The sequence below is a fragment of the Chiloscyllium punctatum genome, chromosome 9 (assembly GCF_047496795.1).
Source record: "Chiloscyllium punctatum isolate Juve2018m chromosome 9, sChiPun1.3, whole genome shotgun sequence".
Taxonomy (NCBI): domain Eukaryota; kingdom Metazoa; phylum Chordata; class Chondrichthyes; order Orectolobiformes; family Hemiscylliidae; genus Chiloscyllium; species Chiloscyllium punctatum.
The window spans coordinates 74,292,607-74,319,597 of NC_092747.1; the positions used below are offsets into that span (position 1 = coordinate 74,292,607).

The window sequence follows — 26,991 nt, forward strand, 5'->3', positions numbered from 1 at the left end:
GGAAACAGAGCAAAGGCTACGACAACAATCAACAGACAGTTGGGGAACACTTCAGTGCTCCAGGACATTCAACCTCGGACCTTCGGGTGACCATCCTCCAAGGCGGACTTCAGGACAGGCAGCAGCAAAAAGTGGCTGAGCAGAGGCTGATAGCTAAGTTCGGTACCCATAGGGAGGGCCTCAACCGGGACCTTGGGTTCATGTCACATTACAGGTGATCACCACTATATACACACACAGACACTGCTACACACAAACACACTTATACACGGACACAGACATCCACACACACCCTTACAGACACACACTGTCCCACACTCACACATGCACCCCCTCACAGACTTAAGACACTCTATACTCACTACACACACACATACACTTTCTCACACTCTCAACCCCCAACCCAGACAGACACACACACAAAGACCCACCTGCACACATATACATATATTTTGTGGGGTGAATTTGTACTTTCAGGGTCATATTGTACTTTGCTCAAGTACTGCATGCATTCATGTAAAACTTTGTTATCTTACCTTTTAGATTAGAATCAATCTAGACATCATGGCATAGACAGAGAACACTGGGCTAACACCTTCAACACATTGTCAAGCTATCACCCATTGTTAACCGCTATCATGGTATTCTAACAGATGAAAGATTCAACAGACAATCAATTTTTCAGTGTATAATTTCAGATACATCACACTGTAATTTTTTGCTATAAATTCTGTGTGGTAGGATTGAGCCCTCCACTACCACCTGACGAAGGAGCGACGCTCCGAAAGCTAGTGTGCTTCCAATTAAACCTGTTGGACTATAACCTGGTGTTGTGTGATTTTTAACTTGGTAAAGGACAGGTAGTGTCCTGAGGGTGATCTGCAGATCTTCGCTGTCAATGAACAGGAGTTGTGTGTCGTAGTTGAAGCTACGCAGAAATGGCAGAAAAAATACGTAGGTGGAGCACACCACCTATGAGGATGGTTCAATGTAGGAGGAAAGTCGCCACCTGGATGTGGACACATACCAGCAACAGACCGCCCTCTATAGGGAGAACCTGTGCCATGACCCAATGCAATTTTTTGTCCAAGAAGTGAACCAATATTCTCTGAACGTAAGCGACAAAACCAGGAGGAAGGACCAATGGGACCAGCCAGTACCACAGCATGGCAGCACTCAACTCCTTTAAGACAGCATTCAGAGCAGTTCCATCCAGTAGCCTAGATGACCTGAGGCTTTGGCTTCCAGCTCCTACCAATTTGCCGGCCAGGATTCCTCAGCCGGGCTCGTTGGATGCTGCCTGAACTGCTGTGCTCTTCCAGCACCACTAATCCAGTATACAAATAGAGGAGATGGGTGGTACTCAGCTGAATCCCCGTAATTCCTCTGGAAGAGAGTCCGCTCACCAAGGACCAACCAGGAGTCTGGAACATTTGGCCCAATTGATCCTGACAGAAGACACCACCGACTACACCACCTGGCACTTGTGCATCTTCTCCAGGTCAAATGGGTCAGTGAAAGTAAGGAGCATATTGTTAGGTAGGCCAAGAGGACCATGCCTGTACCTACCCACACTGAACCAGCCCTGACAACCTCCTCCGCAAGAGGCACAGGAAAGGCTTCATGCACAAGGAATACAGCTGGCTGGACAAAGGGAAGCCCTGATGTACTCCCATCTCCCAAAGACAAGAGGCGTTGTCAGGCATCCCTTAACTTGAACGCACATCGAGGCAGCGTACAAAAATTGGATCCATGTGGCTAACTGTGTCCCGAACCTGAAAGCTTATAGAGTCCCAAGCAGATACTCGTGATCGACTCTGTCAAATGCCTTCTCCTGATCGAGATAGGAAGGCACTTGACAGACTAGTCCAAAGACAAAAATGAATCAGGTCCCGGACCAAATAGACAGTGTTGTTAATCCTCCGGCCTGGGACTGGATACAACTGGTCAGAGTGGGTCAGGTGAGAAGCTAACGCACTAGTGAAAATTTTGTAATCCATTCCGAGGCAGGAGACTGGACGCTAATTTTTGAGAGAACCAAGGTCCCCTTTCTTTGGCAGCATGATGATAACCACCTTGTCCCAAAAAGGGGTGGCTCTCTGACCGAGAGACATTGCCCTAGGACCTACAAATAGTCGCCCCGCCAGGATATCCCAGAATGCTCTGAAGAACTCTGGTTACCCACCCAGCCCTGGGGACTTGCCCCTCAAGAGCCAGGTGAGGGTGCCAGTCAGCCCTTCAAAATTGACAGGAGTGTGAAAACCCCTGGCATCCTCTGGGCTGAGCTGTGGCAGGTCCTCCCACAGAACTCCACTAGCATCCTTGCTGGATGGATATGGAGAGAACAGAGCCATGTAATATGCAGCTACCTGGGTCCTGATGCCCTCTAAATCCGTGGCAAGGTACACGTCATAAGCCAGCAGCAAAAGGAGCTGCTGACGGGGACTGCGCCTTTTATCCAGGGAGTAGAAGAAGGGAGAGTCGCAGTTCAGGTTCTGGAGAGCCGGATCTGTGACCTCATGTACGCGCCAACGGTCTCCTCTTCTTAATACTTCTCCTGCAGGCCAGGTGCACTTCAGGCTGATCCAGACGTGACTCCACATTGAGCACCTCCTACTCCAACTCCTCAGTCCAGGATTTCTGCCTCTTTATCAATCTCCTCATGTATTCCTGACAGAAGATGCAGAGCTGAGCTATGCCCATGTCCCACCATAGCCTCAAGGAGGGGAAGCCCCCCTGCTTCCCTCTTCAGCTGATCCAGAACCGATGAAACGAGTTCCTGGAACCGCTCATCCTCCAACTACAGCCTGTTAAAGTGCCAGTACATGGAGCTGAGCTGGGTGCCAAACAGAAGAAGCTCTGCGCACACCAAGTGATGATCTGTGCACAGCACGTGCTACGTGGAGGCCACTGGAACACGGGACAAAATATACAGGCTGTCCTCGACGTTCTGACCTCAAACCTCACAAAGGTGAGAACGATAGTGTCAGGATGGAGATTCCACTAGATGTCCACAAGGTCGAAGGACTTGACTAAGTTCCCCAATTTCCTCCCTGACACCAAACCAGACTGGGCAGTGCCATGAAAGACCTTGAAGATGCAGTTGAAATGGACATCTCTTACCCCCTCCTCCCCCCCCCCCAAACCCCCCCACCAGAGCAACACATTGATTAGATTCCCCATAGTGTAGCAAAAGGTCATTTTGCTAAACAGGTCTACACCGACACTGCAAAGAGTAACCCACCCAGACCCATTTCCCTCTGACTAATGCACTTAACACGATGGGCAATTTAGTATGGCCAACTCACCTCATTTGCACATCTTTGGACTGTGGGAGGCAACTGGAGCATCCAGAAGAAACCCACACAGACACTGGAAGAATGTGCAAACTCCACACAGACAGTCACCCGAGGCTGTAATTGAACCCGGTTCCCTGGGGCTGTGAGGCTGCAGTGCTAACCACTGAGCCACTGTGCTGCCATTGGCCTTTGTCGATGGAAGTGAGATGAGAAGACTCATCTCCGTGGAAGCACGTTTGCCTCAGCCTGACCCGAGGGAGCATAGATGTTCACGATGTGAAGCATTATGCCCCCCAGCCACACCATTAAGTGAAGCAAACTGCCTGGCACAGATGCCTTGACCCCCAAGATCTCTGACTCAAAATGTGGGGCCAACAAGTTAGCCACCCCACTGGATTTGCAGGTGAGATGACTCATGTAGACCTCTCCTTGCCACTCCGCAAGCCAGGTGGCTTCATCTTCCAGGGTAGTGTGGGTTTCTTGCAGGAAGCACACCGCAGACTTCCCATCCCGCAGGGACGGGCAAGTCTGGGATCTGTGTTGTGACCCCCTGCTGCTATTGAGGCTGGCTATACTAGTCTTCATTGTCAGCAGTATTGTGCAACCACCACATGTGGAACTGTTTAAACAAAAACTCTGACTGGAGGACAGGGAAGGGGCAAAGAGGTCCCATTCCCTCCCAGTGAGTGCATCAAGGAACATACTGAATACCTCTGGTTGTCCTGGGCTGACCCTGGTGTGTGGCTAGCAGTCCGGGTGGACCAGGAGACTAGCCCAAAATCTGCCCAGTGGTCAAGAGCCAGCTGGCCCCTATCATGGAGACCACGAGTAGCCTTAATAAAGTCCCAGGTCCCTTGATGGGGATGAAAAGGAACTTGGTGAGAGACACTAGAGAGTCTCAAACCTCACCGGAGACTGATGCCGCATTTTCCCAGCGCCCATTATCAAGCCCAAAACCATCTCCAGGTGGTCTTTCATGGCTACTGGCCCCTCCCCCACAGTGAGAGAGGGTGCTGGTCTGCCACCATCAGCTGATCCCAAACCCCCAATGACACCACCCTCTGTGTCACCAACAAGAACATCCTCGTTGCACTCCATTAAGGCCTGTTTTGGGTCACGGTCATCAGATTGTGGAAACTCAGAGAAAAGGGCTTTCCCTAGGCTTGGACACCGTGAAAACAGTCTGGAAGAAGGTGTGAGGAAAATACCTTCCTCCTTTCCACCAGTCGACTCAGTGGGATTTACAATTATAGTGCCCACACTGTGGCCTGAGTGAGGCTCCAGCTTGTTGCTGAGGGCGGGTGGAGCTGCAGCAGTGTGAGGGCCTGGTGCAACCCCCAGGGCACCGGACTGGCCAGGATGTGTGCAGCAAGTGCCGTGGGCTCACATCGGGGGAGGAAATACACCTTACCCATGCGACAGGAAAGTCATTCCCTTGCAGGGAGCAGTGCCTCTTTCCAGTAATCGTGGTGATGGTGTTCACTCTCCTGCCTGTCCTAGTGGTCATGGGGCCTTCAGGCCCTCCCTTCACTTCTCCATGAACGTTATTAGCTGGAGAAGGCAGGGGGCATGGCAAGGGTAGGAAAACCCAGTTGCATCACTTCCTGCCCTACTGCTGGGCTGTCAGGGAATAGTGAGGAGGGCACGGCCCCAGCTCCAGCCAAGAAAATCCGGTCTTGGCCACCACAGGATGGAGGCTGGCAGCAGAGACCTCACAGTCTGGTGAGTTGGGGCAAGGTTCTGGTAACGCCTGGGGCGCATCACTGTCCGATTCCATGGGGATCACGTGGTAACTGTAGCGGGGGACACCTCACGGTGTTTAATTTACCTCCATGCCTTCCAGCCAGACTCCCACCCACTCCGCACCAGAAACCATGGTGATGTCAACCCCCAGCTTGGGTCCCACTTGGCGGGGCTCCCAGTGTGGCTTTGGTGGTAGGATGAGGGAGCAGGTGTGGCAGTGACACCTGCAACTGCCCGTGTGTACTAGGCAGACTTCAGGATGGGGCAGTTCTTCCGAAAGTGCCCACCTCCTGGCAGAGGTGGCACCACACACTATCTGCCATCTGGAAGGTGCTGTAGGCTAGGGCCTCATGGAGCAAAGTCCATGGGCTCTTGGTCACGTCTATCTGGGCAAAGCAAATGAATACCTGGGGCTGGAAGGAGTAAACATGTTTGAGGGTGGGTCCTTCAGTCCGAGCAGGAGCAATGTGACACCTGAAGGGATTGCCACTGGTGATTGTAAGTGGAGGAGGAGGAACTCACTGCCAGTGAAGGGCAAGATGCTGGAAACCACAATCTCTGGGCTGTGACTTCCAGAGGATCAACAAGCAAATATGTCCCGCCCACATTGAGCCCGTTTTCAACGGCCAGATGCACTGTTTCTTGGTCTAAAGGAAAAAATACAGTGCTGCAGTGACAATGGCCAGTGGGCCACCCACATTGTCCGTAGCCTTGCTGCAGGCCTCGATGTTCATGTTGGGATGTGAGTAGGCTTGAACCCCTAGGAGAAAGTGAGGACTGCAGATGCTGGAGTTCAGAGCTGAAAATGTGTTGCTGGAAAAGCGCAGCAGGTCAGGCAGCATCCAAGGAGCAGAGAATCGACGTTTCGGGCATGAGCCCTTCTTCAGGATTCCTGAAGAAGGGCTCATGCCCGAAACGTCGATTCTCCTGCTTCTTGGATGCTGCCTGACCTACTGCGCTTTTCCAGCAACACATTTTGAACCCCTAGGCCCTTGGTCAGGAGCCTGAAGGGGCATGGGGTCCCAAAGGGGCTGAAGCAGCCAAGCCTAAGGCCACAGCTACTCCGGCATAGGTGTGGCTAGATCCTGTCACCCTAGGGCTAGCCATGTTACTAGAGGTAAGCGTAGAAAAGGATGAGGAAGAGAAGTGCCGTCTGTTGCTGTGAGGGGTCACCAAATATTGTTGGGGCACAGGCTACAGCAGTTCACATGCAAGGAGCCCCAGGTAGCAGCAACAGTTCTTAAGCAGGGTCTAGGGGGCAGAACTGGTAGGCCTGGAGATGACAGCAGCAACAGTAGAAGTAGAGGTTTATATAGCCAGAAAACAACTGAGTTGACAGCACAGTCTAACATGTAGAACTTCTTCCTCCATACTAGATATGACCAGCCAGCTCAGAGTTAGTCTCCTAAAGTGAGTCTCTAACTCCCCTGTTAATACTGGTCAGCCAGTGCCTCTTGATTGAGGTTGTTAACCTGGGCCAATCGAGGACCCTGTAGTTAATATGTCCTCTTGGTTCCAATTGCTACAAAGCCGTAGAGTCACTGAGCACGGAAACAGACTCTTAGGCCCAAACATAATCTCAAACTTAACAAATCCCACCTGCCTGCTCCTGGCCCATATTCCTCCAAACATTATTCCATCCAAATGGTTTTTAAACATAATTGAACCCACATCCACCACTTCCTCAGGAAATTCATTCCACATGCAAATCACCGTCTGTGTAAGAGATTTGGCTTTTATAAATCTCTCACCTTAAAAATGTGCCCCCTAGTCTTGAAATTTCCCATCCAAGGGAAAAGACAACCACCATCAACTCAACCAATACCTCTTATTATTTTATAAACTTCTATCAGGTCGTCTCTCAACTTTCTATGCTCCATTTAAAAAATGTCCCAGCCTATCCACTCAAACCTTCTATACCCAACAACATCCTGCTAGATCTCTTCTGAATCCCTGGATCCAGGTTTGATTCCAGCCTCGAGCAACTGTCCGTGTGGAGTTTGCACATTCTCCCTGTGTCTGCGTGTGTTTCCTCCGGGTACTCTGGTTTCCTCCCACACTCCAAAAGGTGTGCAGGTCAGGTGAATTGGCCATGCTAAATTACTGATAATGTTCAGGGACATATAGGTTTGGTGCATTAGTCATGGTTAAATATAGGAAAATAGGGTAGGGAATGGATTTGGGTGGAATCTTCTTTGGAAGGTCGGTGTGGCCCAGTAGCTGAGGAAGACCACCCAGAGGGGGTTTTGAGCTCGGTAGTGGGTGCTGGGGACAACATGAAGTCAGTCTCCAGCAAGGTTTGAGACTGTCTAGTGCCCCTCACCAAGTTCCCTTTCATTCCAATCGAGGGACTCTGGGACTTTGTCAAGGCTACTCGTGGTCTCCACGATAGGTGCCAGCTGGCTCTTGACCACCAGGCAGATTTTGGGCTGGTCTTCTGGTCCACCCGGACTGCTTGCCGCAACCAGGGCTAGCCCAGAACAACCAGAGGTGGTTCAGGGCATTCCTGGATGCACTCAGTGGGAGGGCAAGAGACCTCTTTGACCCTCCCTGTCCTCCCAGTCAGTTCCACAGGTGATGGTTGCACAATACTGCTAGCATGGAGGCTACCATAGCCAGCTTCAACATCAACGGCAGCATTCACAACGCAGATTCTAGATTTTTTCGGCCCTTCGGGACGGGAAATATGTGGTGTGCTTTCTGCAAGAAACCCACACTTCCCCAGGAAACAAAGCCACCTGACTTCTGGAGTGGCAAGGGAGGTGGAGGGTCTACATGAGTTACCTCACCAGCAATTTATTTCTTCAGCGTTACTACATACTCTGCCTCTCTGTCTTTCTTCTCTAATTGATGTGCTCTCCTCGCATTCAGTCTGCTCCCCTTCAATCCTTCCATTTACACTGCTACTTTGAATTCCTCCACTTGCCTTATCTATCAGTATAGATTCAGTGTACCAGAATAGAATGATGAGGAGGTGCCTGACAAAGGAGCAGCGCTCTGAAAGCTAGTACAGCGGAACCTCAATTATCCGACATTCGATTAACCGAATTTCAGATGAGCCGAACAAGATCGCAAAGTCCTGATGCATAGCTAACTATGTTATCCAGCAATGATTATCTGGCATTCAATTAACCAAATGAAATACTCCCCACCCCATCCTTTGGATAACCAAGGTTCCTTTGTACTTCCAAATAAACCTGTTGGATTATAACCAGGTGTTGTGTGATTTTTAACTGAATTGAATGAGCAAATCTCTCTGCCAGGATATTGGTATATGGAAGAAGAAGACATTACTACTCTTTCTGTATTAGCAAAACCTTCAGGACTGCTTTTATTCTCTCTCTTTGTCTTGTTCTCCACAGCAAGTTGCTAAACTCCTGCGACATTTCGTCATTGACCTTCAAGCTTTCTTTCTACCAAGGTTTTCATTGTTCCTACTTACCTTCATAAGTTGTGAATATCAGGATTTTTTCTAAGTTATGTTAATGGACTGGATAGCCATTATAAATCTTAATTATTACAATTCTTTAAAAGCTTGTATTATGTGTTGACTCAAGTAATTCCCATTCCACTTACCACAAACTCTCTCAGACTACAGTGGGCAATTAATTAAATAAGATGAATTGAAAATCTTATCGTAGCTTTGAAATATATCTACAGTTAATTGTTCAAACTATGTATCCAGTTGCTTTTCTGCCAAAGCAGAAACACATTTCCAAGCTTGCTACATGACAGAATATTTACTCCACAGGATTGTTTCTTGAGAGATAACATGTATAGCACCAACCTATTCCAAGCTGAATACTAAAGATAAGTTTATTCTAATCATATTTCTAATTTCTAACAACTACCCATTTAGTATTGCTGTTTTCTGTTTCAAACCACTTAGTTATAATTTTCTGCACATTTAAATAATCTTTTCTGTTCTTTTGAAACAGGTACCCAAATTAGTTGCTTCTCCCCAAGTTCTTTCTCTTGGCGACAAGCAGCTTATGTAGATGCCTACTGCTGGGCTTCATTGCATCGACCTTTACCAAAGCATGATGCAGAAAGAATCCCATTGTGGCTTCATAAGGTAAAACAGTTTCACAAAGGTTTCTTTTCTAATGTAACTATTTTATAATTGCAGTTGCAAGATGACTATATGTAACAAATATTTTAACAAGAAACCATAAAATGTAGGAGCAGAAGTAGATCTTTCAGCCCATTGAGCCAGCAAGGCCGTTCAATGAGATTGTGATTGATCTGATAATCCTCAACTCAACATTTCTGCCTTTTCCTCATGATGCTTAATTCCCTTACTGATTTAAAAACCTGTTTGTCTCAGCCTTGAATATACTTAATGGCCCTCTGTGGTAAAGAATTTTACAGATTCACTTCCCTCTGTGAGAAGAAGTATCACTTCACCTCTGTCTTAAATGGATACCCACTAATTTTGAGATGATACCATCTGGTCCTCGACTCTCCCTCATAGAGGAAACAACCTTTCTGCATATATCCTGTGAGTTGACCATGACTGTCTTTGACATCAAAGTCATATTTAAGTAAGTGTAGTGTAAAGGAGCTCCAGCAAAACTGGAATCAGTGGCTATCGGGAGTAAAGTCTCTGCTGTTGGAGTCACAGTTGGCACATAGGAAGATGGTTTTAGTTGGTGAAGGTTGGCCATCTCAGCCCCAGGTCATGGCTTCAGGAGTTCCTCAGGGTTTTATCCTAGGACCAACCATCTTTAGCTGCTTCATCAATGAACTGTGATCATGCAATGACTCTAAACCATCATAACATCATAAGTGGGGACATTCATCAATGATTACACAATATTCAGCACCATTCACAATTCTTCAGACACCGAAAAAGACCATGTGCAAAATGGAGCATAAAGTGGACAGTATCCAAGCTTGAGCTGAAAAGAGGCCTGTAACATCATGCTGCAAAATACCAGAGAATGACTGCTTCCAGTACAGACTATCTAACCGTTGCCCCTTGGCATTATTATCAATGAATGCTCCACTATCAACATTTTGGTACTTCACTATTGACAGAAATTGAACTGATCATGGTCCAGTTCCAAAAATGCTCCAGAAGTTTGACACCATTCAAATCAAAGCAGCTAACATGATTGGCACCACATCCACAGGTGGTAGCAGTGAATTATCTACAAGACCTTCCAAACTCATGACCATTGCTATCTAGAAGGACAAAGACAGCAGATACTTGGGAGCCACATCCCCTGAAAGCTCCACTCCAAGCCACTCACCAACCTGACTCAGAAATATATTGCTGTTCCTTTAGTATCTCTGGGTCAAAGTCCTGGATACAGCTTTGTGGTGTTGAGGGTCTACCTATGTGACATGGACTGCAGTGGTTCAAGAAGGCAGCTCACCACCACTGCCTCAATGTAATTAGGGACAGACAATAAATGCTGGCCCAACCAATGACACCCAAGTCCTGCAAGCTCATGTAATACCCCTGTTTAAGAAGGGAGGAAGGCAGAAGATGGGAATCTAGTTAGCCTGACCTCAGCTGTTGGTAAGATTTTGGACTCCAGGTGGGACTAGTTTAATTTTGGATTATGGTTGGCATGAACTGGTTGGACTGACAGTTGTGTTTCCATGTTGTATGATTCAATCACTCTGAGATTGTAGAATACTTGGAAATGCATGGTGAATATGGTAGCTTCATCAAGGGATGGTCATGCTTGACAGACCTGTTAAAATTCTTTGACGAGCTGATGACAAGTTTAGACAAAGGCAAGCCAGTGTACATCATTTGTTTGGATTTCCAGAAGGTTTTTGACAAGATGCTACATAGGAGGCTGCTAAATGAGGTAAGAGCCTATGGTTTTAGGGGCAAGCCACTTGCATGAATAGACGATTGGCTGAAGAACAAGAATGAGGATAAAGGGGTCTTTTCCAGGATGGAAGTCGGTGACTAGTAGAGTTGTGCTGGGAGTCAATGTTGGGACCTTAACTGTTCATGTCATGCATTAATGATCCGGACAAAGGAGCTGAAGGCATTGTTGTTAGGTTTGTAGATGTCACAAAGGTAGGTGGAGGGACAGGTAATGTTGAGGAAATGGGGAGGTGTGGCAGATGGAATACAATGTGAGAAGGTATGAGGTTGTGCCTTTTGGTAGGAAGAATAGAGGCATAGAGTATTTTCTAAATGGAGAAAGGCTTTGGAAGTCAAGCACAAATCGACTTGGATTTGTCTACTGCAGGATTCTCTTAAGAGTTATGTGCAAGTTTGGCTGGCTGTAAGGAAGGCAAATGAATTGTTGGCATTTGTTTCAAGGGTTCTGAGCTTAAAAATGTGTTCAGCAATTCCTGAAGAAGGGCTTAAGCCCGAAACATTGATTCTCCTGATCCTTTGATGCTGCCTGACCTGCTGCGCTTTTCCAGCAACACATTTTTAAGCTCTGATCTCCAGCATCTGCTGTCCTCACTTTCTCCTAGTTTCAAGGGTTCTGTAATACAAGACCACAGATGTACAGCTGAGGTTGGATAAGGCTCTGGTCAGACCACATTTGGAATATTGTGCGCAGTTTTGGGCCTATTATTTAAGGAAGGATGTGCTAGCATTGGATGGGGTCCAGAGGAGAATTACAAGTGAATGGGGATGAAGGGCTTGTCATTTGTGGATCAGTTGAAGACTCTAGCTCTGTACTTGATAAAGTTTAGAAAGATAAGGAGTTATCTGATTGAAACGTAAAGAAAACTGAGGGGACTATACAGAATGAATGTGGAAAAGATGTTCACATGTCCTCCATGAACTTGCAGCATGGGTTGGTAACTGGGATTTCGAAGTTGTGGCCATTTCGGAGACATGGGTAGAGTAGGGACAGGAATGGTTGTTGCAGGTTCCAAGATTTAGATGTTTTAGTAAGAACACAGAAGATGGTAAGGGGAGGTTGAGGCGGGTGGCAGCAGTGTTAGTCAAGGACAATATTACGGTTGTGGAAAGGATGTTTGAGGAATAGTCTGCTGAGGTTAGAAACAGGAAAGGATAGGTCATCCTGTTGGGAGTTTTCTATTGGCCTCCAAATAGTTCCAGAGATGTAGAGGAAAGGATAGCAAAGATGATTCTGGATTGGATTCTGGATAGGCTGGCAATAGGGTAGTTGTTATGGGGTCTTTAACTTTCCAAATATTGACTGGAAATACTATAGTTCAAGGAATTTAGATGGGTCAGTTTTTGGTCCAAAGTGTGCAGGAGGGTTTCCTGACACAGTATGTAGACAGGCCAACAAGGGGTGAGGCCACATTGGTTTTGGTACTGGGTAATGAACCCAGCCAGGGGTTAGAATTGGAGGTAGGTGAGCACTTTTGTGATAGTGACCACAATTCGGTTGTGTTTACTTTAGTTATAGAAAGGGATAAGTATATACTGCAGGGCAAGAGTTATAGCTGGCAACTATGATGCGATTAGGCAAGGTTTAGGATGGCTAGGATAGGGAAGGAAACTGAAATGTGGAGCTTATTCAAGGAACAGCTACTGCAGATAAGTCTGTATCTGTCAGGCAGGAAGGAAGTTGTCAAGCGTTGGAGCCGTGGTTTACTAAAGAAGTTGACTCTCTTGTCAAGAGGAAGAAGAAAGCTTATGTTAGGGTGAGATGCGAAGGCTCAGTTAGGGTGCTTGAGAATTACAAGTTAGCCAGGAAAGACCTAAAGAGAGAGCTGAGAAGAGCCAGGAGGGGACATAAGAAGTCATTGGTGCATTTGATCAAGAAAAACCCTAAAGTTTCCTATAGGCATATCAGGAATAAAAGAATAACTGGAGTAAGATTAGGGTCAATCAAGGATAGTAGTGGGAAGTTGTGCATGGAGACAGAGGAGATGGGGGGAAACGCTAAATAAACATTTTTCGTCAGTATTCACAGTAGTAAAAGATAATGTTGTTGAGGTGCTTACAGAGATACAGACTACTAGACAAGATGGGATTGAGGTTCACAAGGAGGAGGTGTTAACAATTCTGTAAAAATAAATAAATCCCCTGGACCGCATGGGACTTATCCTAGGATTCTCTGGGAAGCCAGGGAGGAGATTGTTGAGCCTTTGACTTTAATCTTTATGTTATCCTTATCTACAGGAATAGTGCCAGAAGACTGCAGGATAGCAAATGTTGCTCCCTTGTTCAAGAAAGGGAGTAGAGACAACCCTGGTGAGCCTTACTTTGGTTATGGGTAAAGTGTTGGAAAAAGGTTTAAAGAAGTAGCATTTATAATCATCTGAAGAGGAATAAGTTGATTAGGGATAGTCAACATGGTTTTGTGAAGGGTGGGTCATGCCTCACAAAGCTTATTGAGTTCTTTGAGATGGTGACCAAACAGGTGGATGAGGATAAAGCAGTTGATGTGGTGTATATGGATTTCAGCGAGGCATTTGCTAAGGTTCCCCACATTAAGGTCTTGCACAAAATATGGAGGCATGGGATTGAGGGTGATTTAGCAAGTTGGATCAGAAATTGGCTAGCTGAAAGAAGACAAAGCTGAAAGAAGGTGGTTGATGGGAAATATTCATCCTGGAGTTCAGTTACTAGTGGTGTACCGCAATGATCTGTTTTGGGTCCATTGCTGTTTGTCATTTTTATAAAATGACCTGGTTGACAGCATAGAAGGATGGGTTAGTAAATTTACGGATGGCACTAAGGTCGATAGAGTTGTGGATAATGCAGAAGGATGTTCCAGGCTATAGATGTACATTCTTCTAAATTTCAAAGAAGACAGGACCAACTGTCTCAACCATGTTTCAGAAGACATTTATTCAATACCTAGGGTCAATCCAGTGAAGCTTCTCCCAATTGCCTCCAATGCCAGTACATTCTTCCTTAGTTTGTTTCCTTTTACAGTAATTTCACTGTGGTCTGACTAGTGCCTTTTATAATTTTAGCAAGACATCCTTAGTTTCAAACTCCATTATATTTGAAATATAGAACATATAGAAGGGCCAAAATTCCATTGGCTTCCCCAGTATCTGCTGATCTTTTATCTTGTAGCTTTTTGTGATTTATACACAAGGACTCTCAAGTCCCTCTGTTATATCCCTTTCCATTTAAATAACATTCAGCTCTGCTAATATTCCTGCCTCATTTTACCACATTCTATTCTATCGGCCATGGTTTTGTCCACTTACTTAACAGTAAGTGTCTCTGTTGTCTCTCCGGAATCTTTGTGTCATCTTCATCACTGGCCTTCCCATCTGTTTTTGTGTCATTTTGCAATTTTGATGTGGCATATTCACTTTCCTCATCCAAGTCATTCATGTATATTGTAAATAATGGTGGTCCCAGTGGCACCACTAGTGACATAGTGATACAGCACAGAACTAGAAACTACACTAGTCCTGCCTGCCTGCTATTGGTCCATTCCTCTCGAAATCTTTCCTATTCATGTACCTATCCAGATGTTGTAGAAATGTTGTAATTGTATCACATCCGCCACTTCCTCGGGAAGCCATGGGCAATAGGGTAGGGATGGGTCTGCATCTTCAGAGTCGGTGTAGACTCGATGAGCCAAATGGCCTGCTTTCACATTGTAGGGATTCTGTGATTCTGAGTTCATTCCATACACAAACCACCCTCTGTGTAAAAAAAGTCACATGTCTTTTTTTGAATCTCTGACCTCACATTGTAAGAATGTGCCCCCTTATCTTGATATCCCCCATCCTCGGGAAAAAATGCCTCCCATTAACTCTATCTATAACCCTCATGATTTTATAAACTTATATTAAGTCGCCTTTCAACCTCCTATGCTCCAGTGAAAGAAGTCCCAGCCTATCCAACCTTTCTTTGTACCACAAACTTTCCATACCTGGCAGCATTCTGGTGAATCTCTTCTGACCACTCTCCAGCTCAATAATGTCCTCCCTATAACTGGACGACAAGAATTGGACACAGTATTCCTAAAGAGACATCACCAATGTTCTGCAAAACCTCAACATGACTTCCCAACTTCTCTGCTCAAAGGTCTGAGCAATGAGGGAAGCATGCCAAACATCTTTTTAACCACCCTCTCTATATGTGACACAAACTTTAAAGGATTATATACATGAACCCCTAGTTCTCTCAGTTCTGCAACGTTATCCAAGGCCCTATCCTCAATTGTATAAACCCTACCCTTGTTCATTGAACTAAAATGCAACACTGCATATTTATCCCGATTGAATTCCATCTGCCATTTTTCAGCCCATTGACCCATATGATCAAGATCCCTTTGTAATCTTAGAAAACCTTCTTCATTGTCTACTTTGCTACCAGTTTTGATGTTGTTCACACACTTACTAACCATGCCACTATATGCTGATTATATTAATTGACAAACAAAAGAAGACCCAGAATCAATCCCTGTGGAACACTGCTAGTAACAGGCTTCCAGTCCGAGGCTCATTCCTGATGAAGGGCTTATGCTCGAAATGTCAATTCCCCTGCTCCTTGGATGCTGCCTGACTGGCTGTGCTTTTCCAGCATCACACTGTTCAATTATTTTTAAAACATCAACATTTATTTCTGAGCTCTGTAGCCTCCATTTCTTTCTCCACTGTAAAAACTGATGCAAAATACTCAATACAACGATGACCTCCTTGATCTTTAAGAGGCTCTACTCTGTCTCTAGTTACCCTCTTGCTCTTCATGTATTTGTAGAATCTCTTTGGATTATCCTTAACCTTACCTGCCTATGCTATATCATAACCCCTGTTTTTGCCTTCCTGATTTATATTTATACTCTTTATAAGAAGATTCAATTGAACCAAGATGTCGATATCTAAAATAAGATTCTCTTTTATTTTTGAGGAAAACCTCAATACCTTTGTTCATCCATTGTTTCTCAATCTTATCAGCCTTACCTTTCACTCTAACAAGAACATAATGCCTCTGAACTCTTGTCATCACACCCTTGAAAGGTTCCCACTTCTCAGTCATCTTTTTATCTGTAAACAGTCAATTCCAATCAACTTTTTGAAAGTTCAACTCATGCGTTGCCATGTTGAAAGTCCCTCCTCCCCACCTTATCCCATCTTTCTGTCTTCTGTTCATTAACCGATCACCCTATCCATGCTAATAAAACTACAAACAACATCATAGGCTCATGTCATTATCAAGTAGACTAAGTCTGTTACCTCAACAAACCCTTTTTGAAAATCCAAATATATTGCATCCACTCATATATTGATTTTCCCCATATCTTGTTAGTTCCTCAAAGAATTCTAGTAAATTTGTCAGGTCTGCTTTACTTTTGATGATGCCACACTAATAGCTGGATCATATTATGTATTTCAACATGTTCTGCTATTACATTCTTTATAATAGTCTCTAACATTTTCCTAGGTAACAGGCATTAGACTAAATGGTGTGTTATTGCTTTTTGTTCTGTCCTTCCCTTTTTAATTAAAGGTGTTATATTGACAGTTTTCCAAACCTCTGGGACTTTTTTCAGATCTAAGGATCTGTCCCCCTCACGATTTTATAAACTTCTATAAGGTCACCACTCAATCTTCTACGCTCGAATGAAAAATGTCCCAGCCTATCCAATCTTTCTTTTATAACTCAAACCTTCCATACCTAGCATCGTCTTCCTTTAATATCCTGGATGCATTCCATCAAGCCCAGTAGACTTAATGGTCCTTCGTCCCTTTAGTTTCCTAAGTATTTTTCTCATGGTAATTGTTGTATTTATTTCCCCTGCTCCTTTTCTCTCTTGAATATTTAGTCATTATATAATGCTTTTAGTGTTTTTTACTGTGACAACTAATTCAACTTCTCTGCCATTTCCCAGTTCCCCATTATTATTTCCTCAGCCTCATTCTCTAACGAGCCTATGTTCGCTCTTAGCTTCCTTTCTTTAATATCTTTTTTTTAAATCATAGAATTCTGCAGTACAGAAGGAGGCCATTTGACCTATCGGGTCTGTACTGGCTCCCAAAAGAGCTTTCCCAGCTAGTCCCATTCTGCAGCCCAATCTCCACAGCCCTTAAATTCATCACTTTAAAGTATACAGCCAGCTCTTTTTTTAAAACCTCTGATGGGTTCCACCTCCAAAACTATCCCAGTCAGTTTATTCCAAATTCTAACAACTCTGAGTAAAGAAGTTTCTCCTCAGCACATTCCTAGCTCTCTGGCTAACAATCTTGAAATTGTGACCTCTAGTTACTGACATACCAAGGAGTGGAAACAAAATATCCTTCTTTTACCTGTCAAAATTGTTCACAATTTTGGACACCTCAATAAGGTCACCTTGGAGCAGAAAAGATTACGCCCAATATTTCTAATCTTTCCTCATTCCTGGTATCATTCTTGGAAATCTCCTTGTACTTTCTCCAGGGCCTTAACATCCTTCCTTAAATAACGTTACCAAAAGTCAACGCAATACTACAACAGGATCTGGACCAGATGGGCCAATGGGCTGACAAGTGGCAGATGGAGTTTAATTCAGATAAATACGAGGTGCTGCATTTTGGGAAAGCAAATCTTAGCAGGACTTATACACTTAATGGTAAGGTCCCTGGGAGTGTTGATGAACAAAGAGACCTTGGAGTGCAGGTTCATTGCTCCTTGAAAGTGGAGTCGCAGGTAGACAGGATAGTGAAGAAGGCATTTGGTATGCTTTCCTTTATCAATCAGAGTACTGAGTACAGGAGTTGGAAGGTCATGTTGCCGCTGTACAGGACATTAGTTAGGCCACTGTTGGAATATTGCATGCAGTTCTGGACTCCTTCCTATAGGAAAGATGTTGTGAAACTTGAAAGGGTTCAGAAACGATTTACAAGGATGTTGCCAGGGTTGGAGGATTTGAGGTATCGGGAGAGGCTGAACAAGCTGCGCTGTTTTCCCTGGAGCGTCGGAGGCTGAGGGGTGACCTTATAGAGGTTTACAAAATTATGAGGGGCATGGATAGGATAAATAGACAAAGTCTTTTCCCTGGGGTCAGGGAGTCCTGAACTAGAGGGCGTAGGTTTAGGGTGAGAGGGAAAAGATACAAAAGAGACGTAAGGGGCAACGTTTTCACCAGAGGGTGGTAAGTGTATGGAATGAGCTGCAGAGGATGTGGTGAGGGCTGGTACAATTGCAACATTTAAGAGGCATTTGGATGGATATATGAATAGGAAGGGTTTGGAGGGATATGGGGTGGATGCTGGCAGGTGGGACTAGATTGGGTTGGGATATCTGGTTAGCATGGACGGGTTGGACCGAAGGGTCTGTTGCCATGCTGTACATCTGTATGACTCTAAATGTGGCCTGACAACTCATTTGTAGAGGTGTAACATCACTTTCTTTTATACTTTAATAATCTACGTAAAGAAGTTCTTGCTGTCTATCTTAATATTATTTTTACCCACAAACTTTATTATTTCCTTCTTTTAATGTTTTTTGGTCTTCCTTTGTTGCTTATTAAAATTTTGTGAATCATCTGGCTTACCACTAATCTTTGGCAAAATATGTTTTTATTTAATTCAGTTTGTTGTTATCCTGATTAACCATGGTTGAACTATCCCCTTCCGACACTTCTTCATAATTACTAGGACATAACCTTATGTGACCCATTAACTATTTTCTTACATGCCTGCCATTGTTCCTCAGCTATCATTGCTGCTAAACCCCTTTCCCAGTTCATGCCAGCCAGCTCTGCCTCATTGCTTTCTACCTTCATCTAAGCTTAGCATAGCTGTTTCCTCCCTCTCAAAATGAATGCTAAATTCTACCATGTAATGGTCACTATTTCCTACGGGATCTTTTAGTCTGATATTATTTATTAAACCTACCTCACAACATGCTATCAGATCTAACATAGCTTGATCTCTAGTTGGTTCTACAATATTTTGTGCTAGAAAACTATCCCAAATACACCCTATGAATTCTTCCTCATGGCTACCTCTGCTAATCTGACTGTCCCAGTCTACTTGAAGATTAAAGTCACCTGTGATTAGTTTATTGCGTTTTCTAACATATCCACATCATAGAACAGTAAAGCAGAGGTAAGAAAAGGTAGAACAGTAAAGCACAGGAACAGGCCCTTTGCCTCACCACATTTGTGTCCACCATGATGCCATTCTAAACTAATTCAATCTGCCTACACATGGTCTGTATCTCTTTATTCCCTGTTTGTTCATGTGTATGTCTAAGTATCTGTTAAATTTTGGTAATGGATCTACTTCTAACACTTCCCCTGGTAGCACATTCCAAGCGGGAAAAAAGTGAGGACTGCAGATGCTGGAGATCAGAGCTGAAAAATGTGTTGCTGGAAAAGCGCAGCAGGTCAGGCAGCATCCAAGGAGCAGGAGAATCGACGTTTCAGGCATGAGCCCTTCTTCAGAAATCAGGATTCCTGAAGAAGGGCTTAGTCCCGAAATATCGATTCTCCTGCTCCTTGGATGCTGCCTGACCTGCTGCGCTTTTCCAGCAACACATTTTTCAGCACATTCCAAGCAGCTACCCCCCCTCTGTAAAAAGAAATCTTTCCTCACACATCTCCTTTAAACTTTACCCCTCTTGCCTTAAACCTATCCCCCTAGTATTTGACATTTCTACCCTGGGAAAAAGATTTTAACTAACCTATTCATGCCTCTCATAATTCTTTATACTTCTATCAAGTCTCCCCTCAGCCCCTGACACTGTACTGAAAACAATTGAAGTTTGTCCAAATTCTCCTTGTAGCTAATACACTCTAATCCAGGCAACATTCTGGCCAACCTCTTTCATACTCTCTTCAAAGCCTCCACATCCTTCCTATAATGTAATGACAATACACAAAATATGACCTAATTAAGTCTCATCTGCATCTGCAACGTGACTTGTCAACTGTTCTACTCAATGCCCTACATACCATACATCAACTTTACCACCTTTATTCACTGGTGTTGCCACTCACAGGAGCTATGGACTTGGACCCCAAGATCCTTCTATATATCAACGCTCCTAAGGGTCCTGCCATTTGCTGTATAGTTTCATCTTCCCCATTCGACCTCCCAAAATGCAGTGCCTCACTGGTCCAAAGTAAACTCCATCTGCCATTTCTCTGGTCAACTTTCCAACTTTCTATATCCTACTGTTTCGCTTTAATGAACTTTTTCATCAACTCCTGATTTATTCTCTGTCCTACTGAATTGCTATTGTGAGGGTTCAATTGACTTACCAGTGACATTCTTCCCTTATGATTTCTTTCTTGTGCCATATGGATTTTATATCTTTCAGTCTAAGATCAATTCTTGCTATTCCATCTTATATTAACAATACTATCCACCATTCTTTGCTTCCTGCCAAACATTTAACAAGTTACATAACCCTGAATAGTTGGTTCTCAGCTTTGATTTTGTTGTATCAATGTTTATCAATGACAGAGATGCTACCCAGGCCATGATGACAGAGGAGACAACTTTATCGTTAGAAGGATTGAATAGGGTGTTACTTAAAGTTGATAAGATACTGGAACCAGATGAGAAGGATTCTAGAGTTAGATTAGATAAGATTAGATTCCCTCCAGTATGGAAACAGGTCCTTTGGCCCAACAAGTGCACACCGACCCTCCGAAGAGTAACCCACCCAGATCCATTTCCCTACCCTATATTTACCCCTGACTAATGCACCTAACACCATGGACAATTTAGCTTGGCCAATTCATCTGATCTGCACATCTTTGGAAACTGGAGCACCCACACAGATAAGGGGAGAATGTGCAAACTCCACGCAGACAGTCAGCCAAGGCTGGAATCAAACCCAGTTTCCTGGGGCTGTGAGACAACAGTGCTAACCGCTGAGTCACCGTGCCGTCCATAGTTAGAAGGAAGTGAGAGTGGAAATTGCAGGGACATTGATTAAAACCGCTCAGTCTTCTCTAGACTCTGAGTTGGTGCAAGAAAGCTTTTCAGGACAAGCCCAACAATGATAGAGAAGTCAGTTTAACTTCAGGGGTCGAGAAGCTTCTAGAGATAATTATTTGGACTAGAATTAGTTGTTATATGGGAGAAGGTGGATTGAAGAGTCACAATGGATTTCTAAAGGTGAAATAACATTTAACTAACTTGGAGTTTTTTGAATAGGTAACAGGCTCGGTATTGTGATGTGCACAAGCTTTCAGAAGGCATTTCTTGCAGTTCCACATTATAAATCATTAAGGAAAATTTTTATATGTCATAGAAAAAGGATCAGTAGCAACATGAATACAAAACTGGCTGAGAATTGGCAAACAGAAAGTAATAGGTTAGTGGATATTTTTTGAGCTGGAGGGAGATTTTGGGACCCTTGCTTTTCCTGATATACATTAATGACCAGATCTTGATGTGCTAGAGGCAATATCAAAGTTTGCAGATGACATAAAACCTGGAAGAATTGTAATTTTTAAAGACAGGGCAGTACACCATAAAGAACGGACAATTTGGTGGAGTGGACAGATTGATAGAGATGATTTCAAAGCAGAGAAACATGAAGTGGTACATTTTAATCAGAAGAACATTGAAAGATAATATAAAATAGGGCTACAATTCTAAAGGTGGTTCAGAAGCAGTCGGACCTGGGCATAGATGTGGCAAATCATTAATAGTGGCTGGACAAATAGAGAGGGCAGTAGGTGGAGTGTAAGATATTCTTGGCTTATTAATAGGTACATGGCGTGCAAGAGCAAAACAGTAATATTGAACTTACGTAGAACAATACAGCACAGGAGTGGGTCCTTCGACCCACAATGTTGTGTCAAACATGATGCCAGGCAGTGTGCTCCAGACTCCTACTACTCTATTTAAGAAAAAAACTTCCCCTTCTCAGAGAACATAGAGCTGTATACACAGGAACAGACCCTTTAGCCTATGATGTTGTGTTGAACATGCTGCCAAATTAAGCTAATCCCTTCTGCCTGCCCTTGTTCCATATCCCTCCACTCCTTGCATATTCATGTACTTATCTAAAAGTCTCTTAAATGCCCCTATTCTATCTACCTCCAGCACTACCCCTGATAGTGCATTCTAGGCTCCTATCACTCTCTGTGTAAAATACTTGCACTTCACACTCCTTTAAACTTTCCCCCTCTCACCTTAAATGGATGCCCCCCCCCCAGTATTAAACATTTTACCTCTCAGAAAAAGATTCTGACCATCAACCGTATCTATGCATCTCATAATTTTATAAATTTCTATCAAGTGTCGTACAAAAGCAGGTACTGCAGATGCTGGAAATTAGAGTCAAGATTAAAGTGGTGCTGGAAAAGCACAGCAGGTCAGGCACCATCCGAGGCGCAGGAAAATCAATGTTTTGGGCAAAAGTCCTTCATCAGGAATGAAGCCCTTCTATCAAGTGTCCCCTCAGCCTCCGCCGCACCCGAGAAAACAGCCTGAGTTTTTTTAGCTCACTCCCTCTAATCCAGGCAGCATCCTGGTAAACAACTTCTCATCTGCACCCTCTTAAAGCCTCCACACCCTTCCTGTAATGTGGTGACCAGAATTGAATGCAAGACTCAAGTACAACCTAACCAAAGTCTTATAAAGCAGTAATATAATTCTTGACTCTTGTACTCAGTTCCCCAACCAATCAAGGCAAGCATGCCATACAGCTTCTTTACTACTCTGTCTACTTATCTAGAAAGTACGGACTTTCAGGGAACTATGGACTTGAACTCCAAGATCACTCTATACATCAGTGCTGTTCAGGGTCCTGCCATTAACTGCATATTTTTCTTTTAACATTTGATCTCCCAAAATGCAGTGCATCACACTTACCCAAGTAAAGTCCATCTGCCATTTCTCCACCCATATCTGTAACTGATTGATATCCCGCTGTTTCCTTTGACAACCTTCATTAGGCCATGCTTTTCCGAATGAGTGTAAATTCTATCCCTAAAAATTTTCTCCAATAGCTTTGCAACCACTGATGTGAGACTCAACTGTCCATAATTTCCTAGATTATCCCCATTTCTCTTCAAGAAGAGAGGAACAACATTAGCTACTCGTCAGTCCACTGGGGCCTCTCCAGGAGCTAGCAAGGATACAAAAATCTTGGTCAGGGTCCCAGCAATCTCCTTTCTTGCCTGTCTCAACCTGGGGTAGATATCATTGAGTCTGGTGAATTTTCACCTTAATGGTCTTCAAGAGACCCATCACTACTTCTTTCTTGTTCTCAAAATGCCCTACCATATTAGCATGCTCCACACATTTCTCATCATCCTCAATATCCTTCTTCTGGATGAATACCAACGCAAAATACTTATTTAGGTTCTCACCCATATCCTGTGTCTCCAAGCACAAGTTCCCTCCTGTATTCTTGACTGGTCCTACTTTCTTTTAATACATGTATATAATACCTTGGGATTCTCTTTAACCTGACTTGCGAAGGTCATTTCATGGCCCTTCCTTGCTCTTCTAGTTCCATGCTTGTGTTCTTTCCTGCTTTCGTTATATTCATCATAGGCCCTGTCCAATTTTAGCTTCCTAAACCTTACATTTGCTTCTTTTTTGCTTTTTTTTGATGAAATTCACAACCTCCCTCATTATCCAAGGTCCTCTTACCTTGTCATCCTTGTCCTTTCTCCTTCCTGGAACATATCAGTTCTGAATTCTCCTGAGTAGGTCTTTAAACAGCTTGCACATGTCAAATATGGACTTGCCCAATTACAGCTCCTCAAGGGCCAAGAGTAGCTTTATTTGTCATTTCTACCAGATACAATTGATACAGTAAAAGTGACACAACATTCCTCCAGTGCCAAGGTGCTACATGGACAGCACAAACTACACAATCATATGCAGGATGACATAAAGTTCATAAGAAGAGCAAAACACGCAAGACAGAACAGTAATTCCTGACATGTGAAGACAATTGGCACAATGTTGTGCAAATTACAGTGTAATAAAAAAATGATAATTAATAAAACATGGTTCTAGCCGCAATTCAAAGTCGTGCAAAGAGTTCCTGATCACATAGAATTAAGGTGCTTGATGGCGTGGGGAAGAAACTGTTGCACAGTCTGGCCATAAGTGACTGAATGCTCTGGTACCTTCTGCCAGATGGTAGGAAGGAGAAGAGTTTCAGTGAGGGATGTGTGAGGTCTTCCACAATGCTCTTCCACACTCCTCCCAATTAACACTCACTAACTCTTGCCTAATACTGAAGTAATTTGCCCTCCCACAATTTCTTAGTTTATATTGCAATAGGAGTAGTCATATGCAGCTGACTTAATTGAGGTGCAATGGAGTGTCCAAACAAAGTGTTCTAAAATTGAAACCTCTCCTTGAATTTAATTCTTTTAATAACTTGTTAGATGAAAGTGGGATCTGATCTGACTTTGTCTTTATATATTTACTTCTGAGTGTCACGGTATGATTGGCAAAATTATCCCTTTCCAGTTTACAATACAAAATATTAGGTAGGTATTCTTAATTATATCTGCATTATGATGATATTCATTTAGCACGAACAGCCAAGTGTCTGGTATTGAGACTGGCTGTAATGCAACGAGGAGTACGTCGGCTTCCAAGAGATCAATTGTGTTAGAGGGTTCTGTAATCCGAGGTACAGACAGAGATTTCTGTGGCCAGCAAAGAAAAAGCAGAATGGTGTGTTGTTTCCGTGGTTCCAGGATCAAGGATGTCTCAGAGAGGGTGCAGAATGTTCTCACGGGGGAGAGGGGCCAGCAGGAGGTCATTGTCCACATTGGAACCAACGATATAGGAAGGGAAAAGGTTGAGATTCTGAAAGAAGATTACAGAGAGTTAGGCAGAAATTTAAAAAGGAGGGTAGTAATATCTGGATTATTCCCAGTGCTATGAGCTAGTGAGGGCAGGAATAGGAGAATAGAGCAGATGAATGCATGGCTGAGGAGCTGATGTATGGGAGAAGGATTCATATTTTTGGATCATTGGAATCTTTTTTGGGGTAGAAGTGACCTGTACAAGAAGGATGGATTCCACCGAAATTGGAAGGGGACGAATAGACTGGCAGGGAAATTTGCTAGAACTGCTTGGGAGGATCTAAACTAGTAAGGTGGGGGGGAGGGGTGGGACCCAGGGAGATAGTGAGGAAAGAGATCGATCTGAGATGGGTACAGCTGAGAACAGAAGTGAGTCTAACAGGGCAGGCAGGGACAAGGTAGGACTAATAAATTAAACTGCATTTACTTCAATGCAAGGGGCCTAACAGGGAAGGCAGATGAACTCAGGGCATGGTTAGGAACATGGGACTAGGATATCATAGCAATTACAGAACCATGGCTCAGGGATGGGCAGGACTGGCAGCTTAATGTTCCAGGGTACAAATGCTACAGGAAGGATAGAAAGGGAGGCAAGAGAGGAGGGGGAATGGCATTTTTGATAAGGGATAGCATTATAGCTGTGCTGAGGGAGGATATTCCTGGAAATACATCCAGGGAAGTTATTTGGGTGGAGCTGAGAAATAAGAAAGGGATGATCACCTTAATGGGATTGTATTATAGACCCCCTAATAGTCAGAGGGAAATTGAGAAACAAACTTGTAAGGAGATCTCAGCCATCTGTAAGAATAATCGCGTAGTTATGGTAAGGGATTTTAACTTTCCAAGCATGGACTGGGACTGCCAGGGTGTTAAAGGTTTAGATGGAGAGGAATTTCTTAAGTGCGTACAAGACAATTTTCTGATTCAGTATGTGGATGTACCTACTAGAGAAGGTGCAAAACTTGACCTACTCTTGGGAAATAAGGCAGGGCAGGTGACTGAGGTGTCAGTGGCGGAGAACTTTGGGGCCAGCGACCATAATTCTATTAGATTTAAAATAGTGATGGAAAAGAATAGACCAGATCTAAGAGTTGAAATTCTAAATTGGAGAAAAGCCAATTTTGACTTTATTAGGCAAGAACTTTCGAAAGCTGATTGGAGGCAGATGTTCGCAGGTAAAAGGACGGCTGGAATATGGGAAGCCTTCAGAAATGAGATAACAAGAATCCAGAGAAAGTATATTCCTGTCAAGGTGAAAGGGAAGGCTGGTAAGTACAGGGAATGCTGGATGAATAAAGAAATTGAGGGTTTGGTTAAGAAAAAGAAGGAAGCATATGTCAGGTCTAGACAGGATAGATCGAGTGCATCCTTAGAAGAGTATAAAGGAAGAAAGAGTATACTTAAGAGGGAAATCAGGAGGGCAAAAAGAGACATGAGATAGCTTTGGCAAATAGAATTAAGGAGACTCCAAAGGGTTTTTACAAATACGTTAAGGACAAAAGGGTAACTAGGGAGAGAATAGGGTCCCTCAAAGATCAGCAAGGCAGCCTTTGTGTGGAGCCACAGAAAATGGGGGAGATACTAAATGAATATTTTGCATCAGTATTTACTGTGGAAAAGGATATGGAAGATATAGACTGTAGGGAAATAGATGGTGACATCTTGCAAAATGTCCAGATTACAGAGGAGGAAGTGCTGGATGTCTTGAGACGGTTAAAGGCAGATAAATCTTCAGGACCTGATCAGGTGTACCTGAGAACTCTGTGGGAAGCTAGAGAAGTGATTGCTGAGCCTCTTGCTGAGATATTTGTATCATTGATTGACACAGGTGAAGTGCTGGAAAATTGGAGGTTGGCAAACGTGGTGCCACTGTTTAAGAAGGGCGTTAAAGACAAGCCAGGGAACTATAGACTGGTGAGCCTGACCTCAGTGGTGGGCAAGTTGATGGAGGGAATCCTGAGGTACAGGATATACATGTATTTGGAAAGGCAAGGACTGATTAGGGATAGTCAACATGGCTTTGTGCGTGGCAAAATCATGTCTCTCAAACTTGATTGAGTAATTTGAAGAAGTAACAAAGAGGATTGATGAGGGCAGAGCAGGAGATGTGATCTATATGGACTTCAGTAAGGCGTTCCACAGGATTCCCCATGGAAGACTGATTAGCAAGGTTAGATCTCATGGAATAAAGGGAGAACTAGCCATTTGGATACAGAACTGGCTCAAAGGTAGAAGACACAGGGTTGTTTTTCAGACTAGAGGCCTGAGATCAGTGGAGAGCCACAAGTAAG

At 44.0% G+C, this 26,991-nt stretch overlaps 1 protein-coding gene across 1 annotated transcript in view; it reads left to right on the forward strand.

The window, feature by feature from the left end:
- Positions 1 to 26,991, forward strand: part of panx1a (pannexin 1a) — an 86,934-nt gene that overhangs the window by 25,151 nt on the left and 34,792 nt on the right. Inside the window, exon 2 of the mRNA XM_072577821.1 lies at positions 8,981 to 9,117. Within this exon, the coding sequence (XP_072433922.1) occupies positions 8,981 to 9,117 (137 nt within the window). The remainder of the gene's footprint in view (positions 1 to 8,980; positions 9,118 to 26,991) is intronic.